Source organism: Scatophagus argus, chromosome 6 (assembly GCF_020382885.2).
Source record: "Scatophagus argus isolate fScaArg1 chromosome 6, fScaArg1.pri, whole genome shotgun sequence".
Taxonomy (NCBI): domain Eukaryota; kingdom Metazoa; phylum Chordata; class Actinopteri; family Scatophagidae; genus Scatophagus; species Scatophagus argus.
In genome coordinates this window covers 22,519,977-22,536,688 of record NC_058498.1, presented here as the reverse complement: position 1 = coordinate 22,536,688, position 16,712 = coordinate 22,519,977, and the positions used below count along the sequence as shown (strand labels likewise).

General features: G+C 39.7%; 1 protein-coding gene across 1 annotated transcript in view; it reads left to right on the top strand.

Moving 5' to 3' along the window:
* tgfbr3 (transforming growth factor, beta receptor III) overlaps positions 1–14,055 on the top strand; it is a 64,052-nt gene extending 49,997 nt beyond the window's left edge. The window contains exons 13-17 of the mRNA XM_046391054.1: positions 562–855; positions 1,448–1,574; positions 5,268–5,300; positions 5,881–5,988; positions 9,687–14,055. Coding sequence (XP_046247010.1) covers positions 562–855; positions 1,448–1,574; positions 5,268–5,300; positions 5,881–5,988; positions 9,687–9,805 — 681 coding nt within the window. The 3' untranslated portion in view covers positions 9,806–14,055. The remainder of the gene's footprint in view (positions 1–561; positions 856–1,447; positions 1,575–5,267; positions 5,301–5,880; positions 5,989–9,686) is intronic.
* Positions 14,056–16,712: the final 2,657 nt, after the last annotated feature.

Below are 16,712 nucleotides of genomic sequence, written 5' to 3'. Positions count from 1 at the left end.
GTCGTGGAAGAGATGGCAAAGACTCATACTTTGAGGTCCTTTGAAGTAATAATTTATGATTATATCAGTGGGCGATGCTTCATTGACAGTGAGCCTGTAGAACCAGACAAAGACCTTTGGGAGACCTTTTCAGTGACAATCCAAAAGAAGGAAAGAGGAGCAATAATAACGCAAGAGACTGTATTAGGGATTGAAAGATTATCTTAACCTTAATGACTAAAATTTATTGCAGTTAAATAGTGTTTTACCAAACAGTTTCACATCCAACAGATGAAATAACATTAGCATACAGCACACAGTTAGCTTAGCGTCATCTTGGACAGGAGGAATGGTGTCCTGGAGTTTTGTTTTTTGTTTTGTTTTGTTTTGTTTTTTCAACCAACTGGTTTCCCCTTCCTTAATTATTGATGCTAAGCCAAGCTCGCTGCCTGGCTTTATGTATGCTGGACAAATGTGAGGTTACTGGTTATTACTGTCTTGACTCAAGTTTAAAGGCTTGCTTGAAGACTGTCATGATAAATGACCGATGTATGTGTTGTTCTTCTCTCTCGTGTGCCTCAGGTCACATCAACCGCATCAGATCCGGAGCTGGGATTCACTCTCATATCGTGCTTTATTTCTCCCAACTCCAACCCCAGTGTGGCCTCAGACTACACTCTCATTCGGACAGTCTGCCCTGAAGACGAGTCCGTCAAGTACTATCCTCAGAGGGACTTCCCTGTCCTTCGCACACAGGCCGAGAAGAAAAGTTTCAGCTTCACCTTCAACTCAAAGTTCAACATGTCCCTGCTTTTCCTTCACTGTGAGATGTCTCTGTGCTCCAAGAGATTTCAGGGCAACCAACCACTACCGCCGGTATGCAGTATAATCTTCTCCAAATTACTTTTAATTCTTTTGCATGTTTAATGATACAAGCTGTACAGGCCATAAACGTTTTTTCAGTCTCTCCAGATATCTAGCATTAGCAGTGTTTATTTTAGAAGACTATAAGTTGGTGTGGCAGTGCACCATCTTTAATCTGGCTGACCTGAGCCATTCACAGATCAGATCTGCACTCAAAGCTAAGTGTGAAACATGAATCGCTGTAAAGTTTGCCAACTTCAGAACAAAAATAAGCATCAATCTTAGCCATCATTTTCATTTTTCTCTTACTGTACTATTGGTCCAGCTCATACACCTGAGGCTGACTTATGGCAGTGATTCTAATTAGATTCTGATTTTTATCCGAGTCAGGCTCACGAGTTTGTCATTTGTTTGATTTACAAGTTTAAACTTCAGGTATGACAGAAGTTCATTTACTTGAGGTTGAGAAATATGAAATGTGTGTGTTTGCTTATGCTTTCAGAAAACCTTCTGTAGAAATTGACAGAGCATAACATAACGTGTACTGTAAATGCTGTAGTTTTAAGTTCTTCACCCTCTTTATTTGTTTATTTTATCCACACAGTGCTTACAGCCCAGTGAGAAATGCGATTCCCTTTCTCTGGACAATATTGTGGTGATGATGATGAACACCAAGACATTTACCAAGCCGCTGGTTGTGGTGGATGTATCGGAAAAACCAGAAAAAACAGGTTAGTTAAAAGGAAAAAACTGTATTTTACATACAAGATGCATTTAGGTCCTTTTCATTAGGGCTACACATTAAATTAAAAAATGAATTAAACTCTGATTTCCATTGAGTATAAAGTGTGATAAGCAAACTGGAGTAAAAAGAGAAGCTGGTCTGAAGGCAAAGGAGTCAGAGAAAGCTCGGTCCAGTACTACACAAACCACAAAACACTGCACATCACTTCCCCACATCTGGCTATCATTAACTGTGGCGTCTGTGTGTGTGTGTGTGTGTGTGTGTGAGAGAGAGAGAGAGATTGTGTTGTGTGATTGTGTATGCAGATGCGTGTGTGTGCACATTTGGTGTGTGCGTGCATGTGTCTGTTTACATTATTGTCTGTACACAGAAGTGCGTTTTGGGGTGTGTGTACATACTAGCATGTGGTTGACTGCATTAAAGGGGAGTATGCTAACGCTGAGGCCCAGTTCAGCTCCTCTGGACCAGTTCATGCTGAGGGAGAGGCGGAAAAAGAGGAGTCATACAGAACCAAGCTCCAAGTGTTTTCATTTAGGACCTTCACTGTGGCCTCCACTTTCCACTAGAGAGGGGAGAAGCAGGGAGGAGTGTGTGTGTGCTAGGGGAGTGGTGGTCTTCTTGTTGGCTTTGGGAGTCCAACCAGAGCCGAAAGGCCCTGCGGTCACCACTTGTTTAGGTAACCACTGTCACATTTTACTAATTATGACCCACGCTGAGATGGGGTGATATCACGAGTGCCAAATTTCTGGTGGACTGCCAGAGTTTTTCAAATCAACTTCCCCTCTGAGCAATGACATCAACAAGAGAGTTGCGGTCAGTTTGAATCAGTTTAATGGACTCATGAGTTTAATATACATCACATCATTTTAATCAGCAAGAGCGACAGTCTGACTGATGTATCACCATGGCCGGGCCTGTTGTGGATACATTGTATTGTGTATATACACACTGATAAGTAACATGAAATTGGAGTAGATGTGTTTGCCATAAATTATAAAGGAAAGCACTGACAGGGGGAGGACTTTATGTGGGGTGGTTGAGGGTATTTTCTCCAAGTTGTAAAACATCCTTTCCCCAAAGATGGTTATAAGAACAGCTGGGGGGACTAAATACCTGCCCTGCCCAAGCAGAAGCCAGTGTTAAGTCAGATATTTTAGGATGACCAGTCCAGTTCTAGAGTTGGCAGCCTGGATCTGAAAAGTTTTATTTTTCACCTGTGAAAAATGATAAACAGCAAGTGGATGAAAAACCTGTAAAACTTTTTTGTTTTTGCACATTTTTCAACTCTAAGACATGGATGTACTGTTGCTATTGGCCTCAAAAATCTCAGCTCTAGAGTGAGAATTGCTTTACAGAAGTGGGTGGATTTATTGCTATGCATTTTACCTGGATATTGGGTGTCGATGCTGGACAGACGTGTATATGCAGTCACTTTATAGCACAGAAGTTCCAGTATTAATGTTAAAAAAAGCTGCTGAAGACACTGGTGAACAGAGACTCTGAATTGTGCAGCAATGAGTGATTAAGCTAAGCTAGTCTAGCAGCAGCAATGTGCACAGCCACTATGCCAGTACAGCGGGTTTATTTTCCATGGAACAGATTAAGTAAACACGGATATGCAATAAACACACTGCAAAAAAAAAAAAAGAAAAAAAAAAGAAGAAAAAACTCAATTTCATCAAAGACTGTGTTTTATAACACAAAGGCATCACTTATGCTAGGATGGCAAACAAAACAAGCAGCCTTTTCAAGGGCCACAGTTCTGCACTGGACAGCATCCCAAAGAGCTGAACTTGATCTACAAATCAAAGGAGGCCACTTGTGGCCAACTTGGTGCATGGAAAAACATAACAGACTCAAAGCCCTGCCATCAAAAGTAGATTTACTGCTTCACAACATCAATAAATTTTATCCCTTTTTTATGGATCTGGTAACATTCAGCAAAGGTTGAAAATATCAGTTATTTGAGAGGCTAGCAGTGTAGATAATATTACACCAGCACACAATTAGTCTTACTTTGGTTTAAGTCTACAATGAATAAAGGATGAATTTACAAAACCTATAGAAGAGATTGGTTTATTTCCATTACAATGAATAGAATCTGATCTGCTTTTAATATCAGGGTTATTGCATTATGTATTATATTGGACAGGCTCTAGCTGCAGTGTGTGTATGCTTTATGAGTGAGTGTGTTGACCCTTCAGGTTGCCGAGCTTTCTAAGGAGCAGATATCTGTGATAAATATCTGCGGTGATACATCAGCCTAAAGCCTGCTGAATGATGGTTTTTTTTTGTTCTTCACTGGCCAGATGTCAAGCATCTTACTTTATCATGAAAATTATCATAAAACTCAAAACTTATCATGTTAAAAACCCCAAAAGAGATGTTTCTACTTGTATCAGTTTGGATTATTTGTGCCTCACTAGAATCTGGCCATTAAAAAAGTATAAATCTTCCAGAGCTCAGATTTTTTTTCTTCATACTCAAGACAAAAACCTGTGAACAGTTTCATCATGAGAATCCTGTGTAACTATGTGAAACCACTCCCAGCTCTCAACTGTATGTGGTCTTAATGACCTCGTGAACCGAAGCTTATTGTGATGAAAAGCTTTGAACCGTGGAGTTCAACTGTAGCTGGCTTTGTAACAACCAACGTCAAGAGTCTTGAAGCGGCCGTCAGTGGTTTCTGTGCTCTGTTAGGAGAGGTCAGAGTTGAACAAAAATAAGTCATTATGCCGGGGTGCTCTCTCATTCCATAGCTAGCGAACTTACATAAACAAATGACGTTCACAAAGATAATCAGAACTGCTCCAGCAGCAACAGCTTCAAGGTGCAAACATAAGTCATGTGTTTAACTTCTAGGGTGTTGTCTGCTTCTAAAATATTAAAATAGTGACCAAAAGTCAAGGAGTATTGTTCCCCACAAACAGTAAGGACATTGAGCTTTCAGGTTTATCACCATGGGCATTGTTAAACAAGATGTATCCACACGAAACATAAGAAAACATTGCACATCACTGTCTTCTGCTGGCCACAGTTTGGTGTTTTCTCTGTCTCTTCTGAAAGCATCTTTGGCAACTCTCTGCATTCTTAGCGTAACAAGTCACGTGGGACAGATAACTCTGGAGCGATGGGACGGGCTGAAGGGTGACAGAGAGAATGTCCTCTGGCCGTCGTCCCCACTGAAATTAAAATCCTCTCTGATGACCTGTCATCATCCATTATGCGAGATTATAACTCAGAGGTGTTCTTTCCAAGAATAGCACCCATTGTGCCACAGTCTTGGACAAGTACCAGCTCGCTTCTTGAGTTCGCCCGTACACAAACGCCTTTGTGTTGTTTGTTAAGACATCATTACGGCTAAGTTCACTTTTGGAAGCCCTCCGTATAGCTTGAAATAAATGGGTAAGCAGAACTGGTCGGAGTCAGAAGGTTCATCCTGTAGGTCACTATGAGTGTACAGAATAGCTTTTGGCATTTTCTTGGTTCAGGTTTCTGCATCACATTCCATCAAGAGCCGCTTATCAACACCGGGCAATATCAGCAATCTGCTGATCCTCTGGGCTGTGACCGATGAGCAGACTTAGAATAGGTTTTTTTCATTCATAACATATACTTTGCATCACTCTACATGATGATGGTCAACACATATTAAAATTACTTTTTTCTTTTTTTGTAGCACCTCGACCTCCACAGGATCCTCTTCCTGATAGTAAGTTCTTTTTACAGTTTTCTCAGTGTTGTTCTTTATGTACACTTTGGGACTCCACAAAATGTGTGTTATTTAATAGATGACTAAGACAAAAGAATGACTGAAATGAATACATTAATAATAATGTACAAAAATACATAATCCTATGAATAAACGGTGTAAATAACGAGAACTGAACCTGTAAGTTGTGAAATCTAAGTGGAAATCTAAGAGGTGAATGAATGAACTAGCTAGCTGCTTCTGTTAGTAAGTCTGTGTTAATTTACAGCAGCAGCCTCAAGCTAGCAGATTCAGAATTACTGTAAAAAGTTTTATATCCCTAGCTAACAAGAGTTGGCTAAATTTGGTAGCAGTGCTTGCTTTTGAAGGGGGCATGTGATTTGAATAAACATTCTGAAATGTAGTGGTTGAACATATCTGTGGAGATTCTCAGTCATCCAGGTCAAGTCCAGACGCCTTGCTTTAACTCTTCGAGTAGTGGTTGAACATTTTGGATCTTTGTAGACTTTGCAGATGAGAGGTGTTAAATATTTCTGAGTTCATGTCAGTGTGTTTGAACTGTTTTCTGCCTTGTTCACAGACACGCTGTACGTGTTGGACACTCCGACAGTGGTGGGCATCGCGTTTGCAGCCTTTGTGATTGGGGCTCTGTTGACCGGAGCCCTGTGGTTTATCTACTCACACACAGGTAGGTCCTCCACCTGTAGCTCCAGCCCCGGCCCACCTCTTTACATTAATGAAAAAGATAAGATGCAAAGGAATGTCCGAGCATCTCAGTGCCAGAAATGTGCCGCTGAGATTGCCAAACATCCTGCCGCTGACAGAGGCCATTTCACAATAACATATTGACTCCTCTACTGTAAATATATCCTGTTGGTCAGCAGCAAGAGGTCTTCTCTTTCCTGCCTTTGAATGTTTTGGGGCCTGTGGGGTGGTCAGCGAAAACTCTCAGTACAATGGATGGAGACGAATTGGAAATTCCCCTTGTTGGGTTTAGCGGCACTCACAGGAAAAGACACACAATCTGTCCATTAGATGCCAAGACCTTCCCCATCATCCCCAGCCTGCTGACCCCAGCCCACCCCTGAGAGGAAGTGTGCTCCCAGCAGCCCTCTGAGTTCACCATTGCATAGAGCTGCCCTGTTCTCGCTGGCCTGACTGCTTGAATGGTTGATCCGCCATACCATTGACCTGTTGCCCCGTGGAAGATGTGTTCTCCATGAATGTCTTTCATAAACGGGGTCAGGATGTTTCAGTTTAGAAACCAGGGCTTTCAAAAAATACAACAATGTGAGTGTTTAAGTTTACGCTCAACTTACTGCTTGGAAGAAGCGCACAGTTGGACAGTGTTAAATTGTTGGTTTATCCAGTTGGGAATGTAACAAAGATACGGACACTTGTCAGAACTGTTAGAAACTGTTTAAAGTTTCAGTCATGCTAAGTCTCAAGTGTTTACTGAACAGGATTTCATGCAGGAGAAAAGATCAGCTGTCAGATTTTAGTGCCCTTATCTTTATCACAATATTGGTATTGGCTCCTCTTTGAAAGCCACTTTATTTAAGCCTTATGGGTTTCCTAGAGTGACAAAGCTGGCTGCCTTTCTAAACATGTTAGAGGTCAAAACTGAACACGTATAAAGAAACAGGTGTAAGGATCGTTGTTAAGGGAACATTTTCAGGACACAGAGATAAAGGCACATGTTCCAGTTGATGTTATTAAAATAGGCTTTAGGTGGGCGTGTTGAGCTGTCTTGGCTGAAATTACCTTACATGGCAATATTGGCAATTCTATGAAAACCCCAAGAATGTAGATCCCCCAAAACAACACCTAAAAATATCCCTTCAGACTGTATTTTAAAGTGATGAAACACGAAAACAGATTTGAGTCTGCCCCCTTGGGGTCTCAGGACAATGTTCCTGGCCTCTTGAGAAAGAAACATTTCCCCTTTTGTAAGTTACAGACACTATTCTCATTGGCATTGGGGTTTTTTTTATCCATCACAGTTTGATTCCTTATAAGGCTATTAGAAGTATAAGTGCTTAAAAAAAGTACCCCTCAATATATTATTTGACATTTTGTTCATTATCTTGGCACATACTATTGGTCTGCATTCTGCCAGGACTGCAGTAACGTCTGCCAAGGGATCTGCTCTGCACCTTTACCCAATTTGTGAAATAACATACGAATGAAAGATTCAAACCAAATGTGAAAGTGGGATGAATCACTTACACGAGGAGAAATTTCACACATTATCTACTCTGAAACCCAAACATATGCCACAAGATTAGAAAATAATACTGATGACACCCTGTACAATGGTAAGATAAGCTAGAGAGAGAGAGAGAGAGTGCTGCATGCCAGCTTCCTGTTTTAAAAAAAACGTCCTGGAATGGCAATGTTGGTTGGTTGGTCCTCCACCCTGGTTTATGCTGAAATATGTCATTTGGATCGATTGATGTTGTTATTCGGTACAGACATTCACGTTCCAGTTAGGATGAATTGTCACGACTTTGGTCATCCCCTGACTTGTAGTTTTTCTTTTCCCACGTTGTTGCCATTTCTAGTTTTGAGTGAAATCTACTGGATGGATCGCCACGATATTTGGTACAAACATTCATGCTCTGCTTTGGATGAATTGTAATAACTTCACTCTAAATCCAGCACCATCATCTGGTCAAACCTGTCATTTGTGTAATGTGCTGATTTATGACCAAATACCTGCTAGACTGATGATATCCTCATCAGTCCTAACTGTAATTTGTGGTTAGGGCTAATCAACAAACAGCAGCCTAAAAGTCTAAACTGAGATATGGTTAGTCATTTACTCACAAAGATATGAAATTTTTTATTGGTCAAATTTCAGAAATATCAAATGGATGTCTTCAAAGATGTGTTCTGCCTCATATCCTTTTGCTTGTTTAAGATATTCTAAGTTTAGGCTTTCTGCTTATGTGATTGTCAGTCATCTGCTGCAACAACTGCATGCAGAGTTTTCATACATGGTATGTTGTGACATAAGAGCAGCTTTTATCTCTCCTATCTTGAGAGATAATACTGGACGTGGGAATTTATATTCCCTCAGACAGAGGAGGTGTATGGAAGTCCCTTTGTTTTGTAGAGCTCATAGTCCTGTGAGGGAAAGACTCCTGGCAGCTCTGCTCTGGTAAACATTAGCAGAACTTTGGGGCCCCAGAGAGGGAGCAGGACGCAGGATTGCCTGTGGATACATATGCCTGCCATATATGCAAGCACACATACATACACATGAAAGTTTAAGCAGAAGCCAAACTTTTTATAGAAAAATCTTTGTCTGAGAGAGTTTATTGTGCCCTCTAAGTTTTTCTGAGAGGATTTAAGCTAGGAAGCAAAGAAACAGACTGCAGTAATAATTGTGGCAAATACTTGGATTAAACATCGACTTGGCTTTGTTTCAAAGGCTGTTCATTGTCTATCAGAGACTTTTTCTGTAAACAAATATGAACAACGTCTGTGTGCCTCTTCATTTTAAGCATCATATCTCCAGAGACTACAAAATGAAATGCTTATTTAGGCACAGAACAATAAACCTGTCAGTGGTTAGAACTCCACTCAGAAGGTCCTGTCAAGTGTTTGTTCTTTATCTACTAAAGCAAGGCTAATTGAATCCAGATAACCAAAGAAATGAACTCCATGAACAGGAATCCTCTGCTCTTTTGTTCAAAATATGATCTGTCACATAGGATGTGAGAGGTTGTTTCTGGGCTTTAAGAGGTGAAATTTTTGGGGTCCAAGCAGTTTGTGAATCTGTAGCAGATTATTTTAGAAGATGGGAAAAGTTGGGACAGATGAAGTTCACGATTCTTCTTGTATTACAAAATGCTTTGTTCTGAAAACTTGATTGTTGTTATTACAGCCCGGTCGGCTGTTGTAATTAGCCGACTTTTTTTTTTTTTTTTTTTTTTTTTGCCGATCAAAGATATATCAGTCTGTCAGTATCGACACATGTTGATAGGCACAGATTTGAAAACTTCTTTTACAGATTTTATTATAGATGTATAAGCCCATATATCAGTATCAGATTCTTATTTTTCTCCTTGATATCAGTATTGACCCCAAGTGCTTGAGTAAGAATGTATAAATCTACACAAGGATGAGCATAAAACACAGGGACAAAGGATTTTATTTGTACTTAAGAATAAGGTTTATGTCTAGTTGTGACAAATAGTAGGGGATTAAGCAGTACATTTTTTCCTTGGAATGGAACAATGGATATTCCAGTATCTTAGATTAGTGTATTTTGCAAGGTTACCCAAATCGATTTATGTTCTTGCCTGTTCGTTTCTGTCACTTGTATCAATTTTTCCCTCTCTCCCTTTCACTTCGCGTCCTCTCCTGCTCTGTGTTAAGGTGAGACAGCTGGCACACAGCAGATCCAGAAGTCCCAGCCAGCCTCGGAGAACAGCAGCGCGGCTCACAGCATCGGCAGCACACAAAGCACACCCTGCTCCAGCAGCAGCACGGCGTAGCCCAAGGCGCAACCCAGCGGGACGCAGAGCCCTGTCGTGGCACAGGAAGGGCCCAACGGCTCACAGGGACCGCTTTGTTGACCTCTTTCCATCAAAGGAATTACTTCGGGGGATGAAAAAAGTAGAAAACACACAATAACACCTTCGATATGTGCGTAAATTCATTTCGTGCCGATTCACGTGTGTGCAGACACATATACTGTCCTGGTGTCACTGGCCTGTAATAGTAGTGAGACCAAGCTTGGCAGCCTCACGTCATATCTAGTATAAAAAAAAAAACCACAAGAAATAAATGTGAGACCAGGCTTTTTTTTTTGTTTTTTTAAATCCATATGCTGCTTTTTCTGACCGCAACACAGCCTTTTGTTTTGGCCTTAAATGGTGTGATTTGTAACAAGCAGGTGTACTCCAACAGCAAGGAACGCAAACAGGCTGCAGTGAAGTCAGTGTGAGTGAGTTTTTGATGTCTGGGCTAGAACACATTACTTTATGGCATGCAACCCCGAAAGTGACAGAGGAGCAAAGCAACCACTATTAACATGCAGACAGAAATGCAGTATGAAACAGTGGCCGACATCTTAACGCAGAGACATACTCGCTTTTAAAAGACAGTGTAGATATTGAATGTATACAGAAGAGTAAGTGCCAAAAAATGTGAAAGAAAAATGTGAAAGACATGCTGATAGAAAAACACATTAAATAATGTATTCTTTTCACTCCTCATTTCCTATTTAGGATTTTATATAGACAGGTTGATAAAAATTCATTTTACCAGTGCTTTCTATACAGTAGTTATCTAAAGGATTTTCAGTAGATGGGGCCTGAGTCCCAATTTTATTGATGTTACACAACTTCACAGGGGCATTATGGGTTCCCTTTTGCTAGTTGTTGTTAATGAAATAGTTGAACATTTTGGGAAATACATTTATTTGCTTTTTATCGGAGTTACAGTTAGATATAAGATGTCTGTGTGTTAAATACAGCGGGAGGTGAATAGCTTAGCTTAGCATGAAGACTGGAAGCAAGAGGAAACAGCTAGCCTGGCTCTGTCAAAAGCATAAAAACAAAACAAAACAAAAAAAACCCCACCTGCCTCACCAGCTTTGGACACAGTAAACTAGCATTTTTCATTTTTTATGCTAAGATAGGCTAATCACCTCCTGGCTTCAGCTCATCACTAAGGTGTAAGAATCAATGCACAGACATCAGAGTGGTATTACATTTTCCAATATACCAAACTATTCTTTTAGAGCTGTATATTTTTGTGAATAATGTAGATACTCAAAAGTATTATATGCTTAAATTCTGTTTTTGTGCTTCTGGATCAAAGCGGATTTACCCATGTGAGTTCACGTACAGAGTGCAAGGTTATACCATTTTAATTCATAAAAGCAATCATATAAGAGCCAATGTTTTGAATGACAGGTTCTGCTTAGCGTTCAGCTTAGCTTTAGTATAAATGATAGATGACATAGATTAGGACTACTGTGTGTTCCTTTACATTTGAAACAGTCAGTGTGAGAAAAACAGCAAATCCACATATTTCAGAAATTTTAAAGAAAGAATTTTTGGCCTAAATAACCTTTTAATTGCTCTGTTAATTCACTTAACATTTATTCAACTAAATGTTCATAAAATGGCCGTTTTTACACATTCAGGTGACTGTCCTCTGCCACAGACTGACAGACTTGTATAAATCTTTCCACTGACAGTGTGTTGAATAAGCTGCAGCTGAAGCTCACTGTTATTGATGTATATTTTCATATTCTGTTGAAACTGCAACACCACGACTACCCCACCGTCTCAGAATAATATGAATGTTTGCCGTCGTAACTTCATTAAACCTGTATGTGTTTCATCAGACTGTGTGGGGGACTAACTGGGCCCTTTGAGGTCAAGAAGGGAAGACTCCCTGTAACAATTTAACCGTCACAAGAAAAACAGAATGTATATTATCTCAAAAGCTTTTGATTTTTTTTCTCTTATATACACATGTATAAAGCTGTCTACAGAGGGAACAGAGTATAAATATATATATTTGTGTATAGAATTATATTTTGGAATATATTTACCAAGAGAAATTTATTGTCTTCTATGTGTGTAAGTACTGTGAATTGTGGATGTGCTCATGTGTAACACGTTTGTGGATTTATCCAGTTTATTCATAAAAGCCTTATAGCATGTTTTAAGACACTTTAATTATAATGAAATATTCATATTGGTAAACAAAATGATTCAGCTTTTTAAAATCACATTTTGAATCTGTTTTACTGACCTAGAAAAATTAAAAATATGCATTTAATAAGAACATTTCCAAAATAATTAAAGCTACATTATGAAAAATCCAGTTATTCATATTAAGAAAAACTTTGTCACTGCACTTTTATATTTAAAATGTTTATTAAATAATGTGTCATAAAACATGTAATGAGTTTGTGAATATCATACAGCTATATGTTCTTGCTTTTCAAACAAAGCATTGCCTCCATATTTTTTTATTTAACATTGCTGTAGCTACTCATTAATATTCGGGTGGAGTTTTGGATCCCCCACTTGGCTGACTCATACTGACTCATTACTGAATTGTCACATCTTATAAATAATGAGTTTACTAACCTATTTTCACATGAAGTAAAGTCAGAAAATCAGATGTTAAATAAACTTACAAGGACTTCACGCTATGCTGATTAATCCTATTTTTCAGATCTGGTGTCTGTGACCACTTTCCTATACAGACCTACTGTTAGTGATGCATTTAATGCCAACCGGCAAAGATCGGTTTGACAGAGCTGAAGAGAGAACCATGGGCTAATCTCCAGTAAATTGCAGTATTGTGGTATTGTGCCATAAACATGTTGACAGTGTTTGTCTAAATTATTTTTACTGCCAGAAGGTGGAAAACAAATTCCACATTGCAGGGTTGAATACACATGTTACCTGTGCATTGTTCTTGCCAGAGATACACTGTAGTGTTTGGTACTAAACCTTATTTTAACATAAATGATCCAGTCATTTCCACACTGAGTTTTTGGTCGCTCTATTGTCTATTGTCACAGAACCCAGATCACAAACACAACACAATGATGTTTACCCCCTTAAAATAATGAAAAAACTGAAATCTGAAAGCACTGATTGCAGCAGTTGAACTCAAACGAAAGTAGAATGTATCATAAGTGTGTCCAGTATGTGTTCAGTTAGAATGGTGTGGATCCAGCTACGTCATTTTGTGTCTGGAAACTCAACTGTTTTCAATAACGTGTTCGTTGAGTTGTATTAGACCCATACTTGTTTGTTTCATTGGGCCTGCCGCCAGCTGTGTCCATGTCGAAACCCAGTTGAAACCTTGATACAGTAATGCTTACTTAGACAGTAAATGTAGGGCACTGCTGCTGTTATCAGGCATCATTATTGTGAACAGCCACACTGTATCCCACTGTATTCAGAATATACTTTTGAGAAGTGTTTCTTGGATAATGGAAATGTGTTGCAGCCTATAATCAGCGGTCGTTGTGGGATTTAGTCTCTCTGACATTCCTGTAGTTTTGAGGTTTCTCTTATCGACTGTTTCAAATCCAACTCCCATATGTAATTATCTCCTCCACCCCCTTGTGTCATGCAGTTAAGAGGCTGAGTCTGATCTAATTTTTTCATTTTACATAATTTGAGGATATTTTTTCACCCAAACCAACAACACGCAAGGGTTGCTGTCAAAATATCAACAGTCGTCCTTGCCTTTGGCCCTCGGTGCATGCTGGGATAAGTAGTCCATGATAATGTGCTATCAATAATGTTGCTGGAGCATTCTTATGATAGTTGTTCTGAAGTAGTAAAATATACAACAGCTGTAATTGGAGCACAGATTCATGTATCTAGTTATTGATTGTATTTTTTTAATCATTTGACTACCTCATGTTTTTCTGTGAATGTGTAATTTGTGCGTGTGAGTGTTTTCTGTGCATATATTTGAACTCTAGAAAAGTTTTAAATGCTTACACTTTATACTGCATTTGGACGATCTGGGGCCTCTTTGTGGTTTTATTGCAGTTTCACTTTTATTATTCAGTCTCAACGTAAACATTGAAGAGTCTGAGCTTTCCCTTGATGCAGGATTGCCTTTTGTGGGCGTTGTAAATGTGTAAAACTTTGATTATCCATTATTGTTTCCTTTGGTTTTTGAAACTTTTTATATGCTGTAAATACGCATGGTATTTGTATACCCATTATGTTCAATAAATTTTCCTAAAAATTTACAAGAGTGTTTGTTTGATGGTTTGTCGATGGGAAGCCGTATGTGTGAGAGTACTGTGTGGATTTGGTTCAGAACAATGAGCTGTAATAATGATGTGTTAGACTTGGCTCCGTTGCGGTGAAGTCATGACTCGTCTCTGCTGAGCTCATAACATGATACAAGCCATGTGGGCTGAAGGTTTTCGGGGGGGCTGGGTAGGTCACTGAGATGAGTGCAATGCGTGAGTCCTTACCTCTCTCCCCACTGGCGTTCGCCTTGTCTCTGCTTTTGATTAGAAGTCCTTGGAGACGGCTGTAAGCAGCGTGCTTTGGAGTAAATCTGAAAGGCTCTATGATTATAGCACAAGTGAAAGAGGCCAAGGGCGGATGGTGAAGCAGCCTGTCGTTATGCTAACTCAGTTTAGAGTTGACTAGTCCATATGTCCCAAATCCCTGTGACCCCTTTCAGTCCTCTGTGATGTCACATCTGTATATCTGTGCCCAGGTTGCCCTCACTAAGACATCCTCAGGCCACCATATTCTCATCCAATTGATAACTAATTTATCAAATTCCTAAACTACTAAAATGCTCATGCACTGCATCAAGCCAGGATGTAGATTATGATGCAGTTATTTTCTCCTCCAGTTTTCCGTTCTGGGTACCTGGAACACAAATTTATTGTTTGCCTTTTACTTTCTGCAGCTAATCCATTTAGTCACTGATTGCATGTGCCCCAGACAATAGTGCATGACAAATTCAGGATTAGATTAGAAAAGGCTTTTTTTAGCTGACAGGAGTCCAAACACTGACGCTAGAGAGGCTCGACTAATTTAGACCAGACTTTAGCCCCTAAACATGTTTATTTTTAATTAAGTTAAGTGAGATGTTTTGGAACTCTTTGGCTGGTTTACAACATCAGAGACCAGGGATGAGACCAGATTAACAGACTGTGCGTACCTCACAGCACCTCTTCCTGTCCCGTGGCACAGCTGTAATGTGGTTGGAACAGCGCATCCTGCCACGAACTGGGGCCAAACAGACAGACTCTGACATCACTTCACACAATCACATTCACACGAAAGTACTATAAGAAAATGTAATGAAACAAATTTTTACAAAATAATTAGAAATCAAATACTTTATATAATTTTGCAGACATGCTCACACTGCCTAGTCACACTTATAGGACAGTATTTAGTGTTTAAAAGTGATGATAAGTTATAAAAACCAAATTATAGTACATTAACCTGCCAGCTTGCACAGAGGGAAAATATCCTGTTTGTTCAATTGTAGAAACAGAAACCTTCAAAATAATCTTCCAGTAGTGTGAACAATTGGGAAATAAAGTCTTTGCTGTAGTGTGATGTACACTATATAGAGAAAAGTATTTGGACACACCTCTTTATTATTGAATTCAGGGGTGGCCTGGGCTTCCAGGGGTTTGACTAGGTCCTGACTCCCAGTGAAGGGAAATGCTTCAGCATACCAAGACATGTTGGACAGTGTTATGCTTCCAACTTTGTGGCAACAGTTTGGTGAAGTCCCTTTTCTATTCCAGCATGACTGTGTTCCAGTGCACAAAGCAAAGTCCATAAAGACATGGCTGGATGAGTTTGGTGTGGAAGAATTTGACTGGCCCACACAGAACCCTGACCTCAACCCCATCCAACACCTTTGGGATGAACTGGAATGGAGATTGTGTGTTTTTGGTCCAACATCAGTGCCTGACCTCACAAACGTTCTACTGTATGAATGGGCATAAATTCCCACAGAAACAGAAAAACCTTCCCAGAAGAGCGCAAGCTGCCGTAGCCACGAAGGGGAGGCAAACTCCACCAATGTCCATGCACTTAAAATGCAATGCCAGTAAATCCCTGTTGTTGTAATGGTCAGGTGTCCTAGTACTTTTGTCTGTATAATGTCATTCAGCACATTTCTGGAGCACTGCAGCACTGCCACAGCTTGGATGGATATGAAACACTTCTCTTTGAGTCTTCAGTTCAAAATATCAAGCACTATAGTCTGGTTTTAAAGGGTCCAAGGTCCAAGCTGTTGTCCATAAAAACCTAAAGTAAGGGGGTGGGACATTTGATTAAAAAAATCTACATTAAAACTTCGGGATACTGACTCCCAAGATGCCTTTAGGTAATAAACATCAAACCACTGCACTTAAAGGTCCAGAAAATGTATTTTCTCACTGATTAATGTAGTCCTACAACAACACATATTTCACTTGAGAGGTTTCTGGATTTGTGTTTTCACTGTGATCTTTTCACTGGTTTGAAGTGTGTGGCTCAGTTGGAAAAATGAGATGACACGTTCTTCCATGCACCAGTCAGGATCTGGCAAAATTTAAATGAAAATGTGATCACACTTGTAGCCCTGTTTGCAAATGTTTCCAGGCCAGTGTCCATGACATGTGATCAGACCACGCCCACACAGTCCTGGTGAGGCAGATCAACTGCCTTTTAACAATTTAATGTAGAAAAGTAGTTAAGATTTAAAACTGTGTTCTTGTTACTCACGCTGCTAATGGTAAAATAAGCTAAGTTTAAGATTACACTGTTGAGAAAATTGAAAACACATTATGAGCTTTCATATTCTTGGTTAGCTTCAGATGTGTTTAGCAACTATGCCACAGCTTCAGTAGAGTCTCACACTGCTTTTGTGTAGCGACAG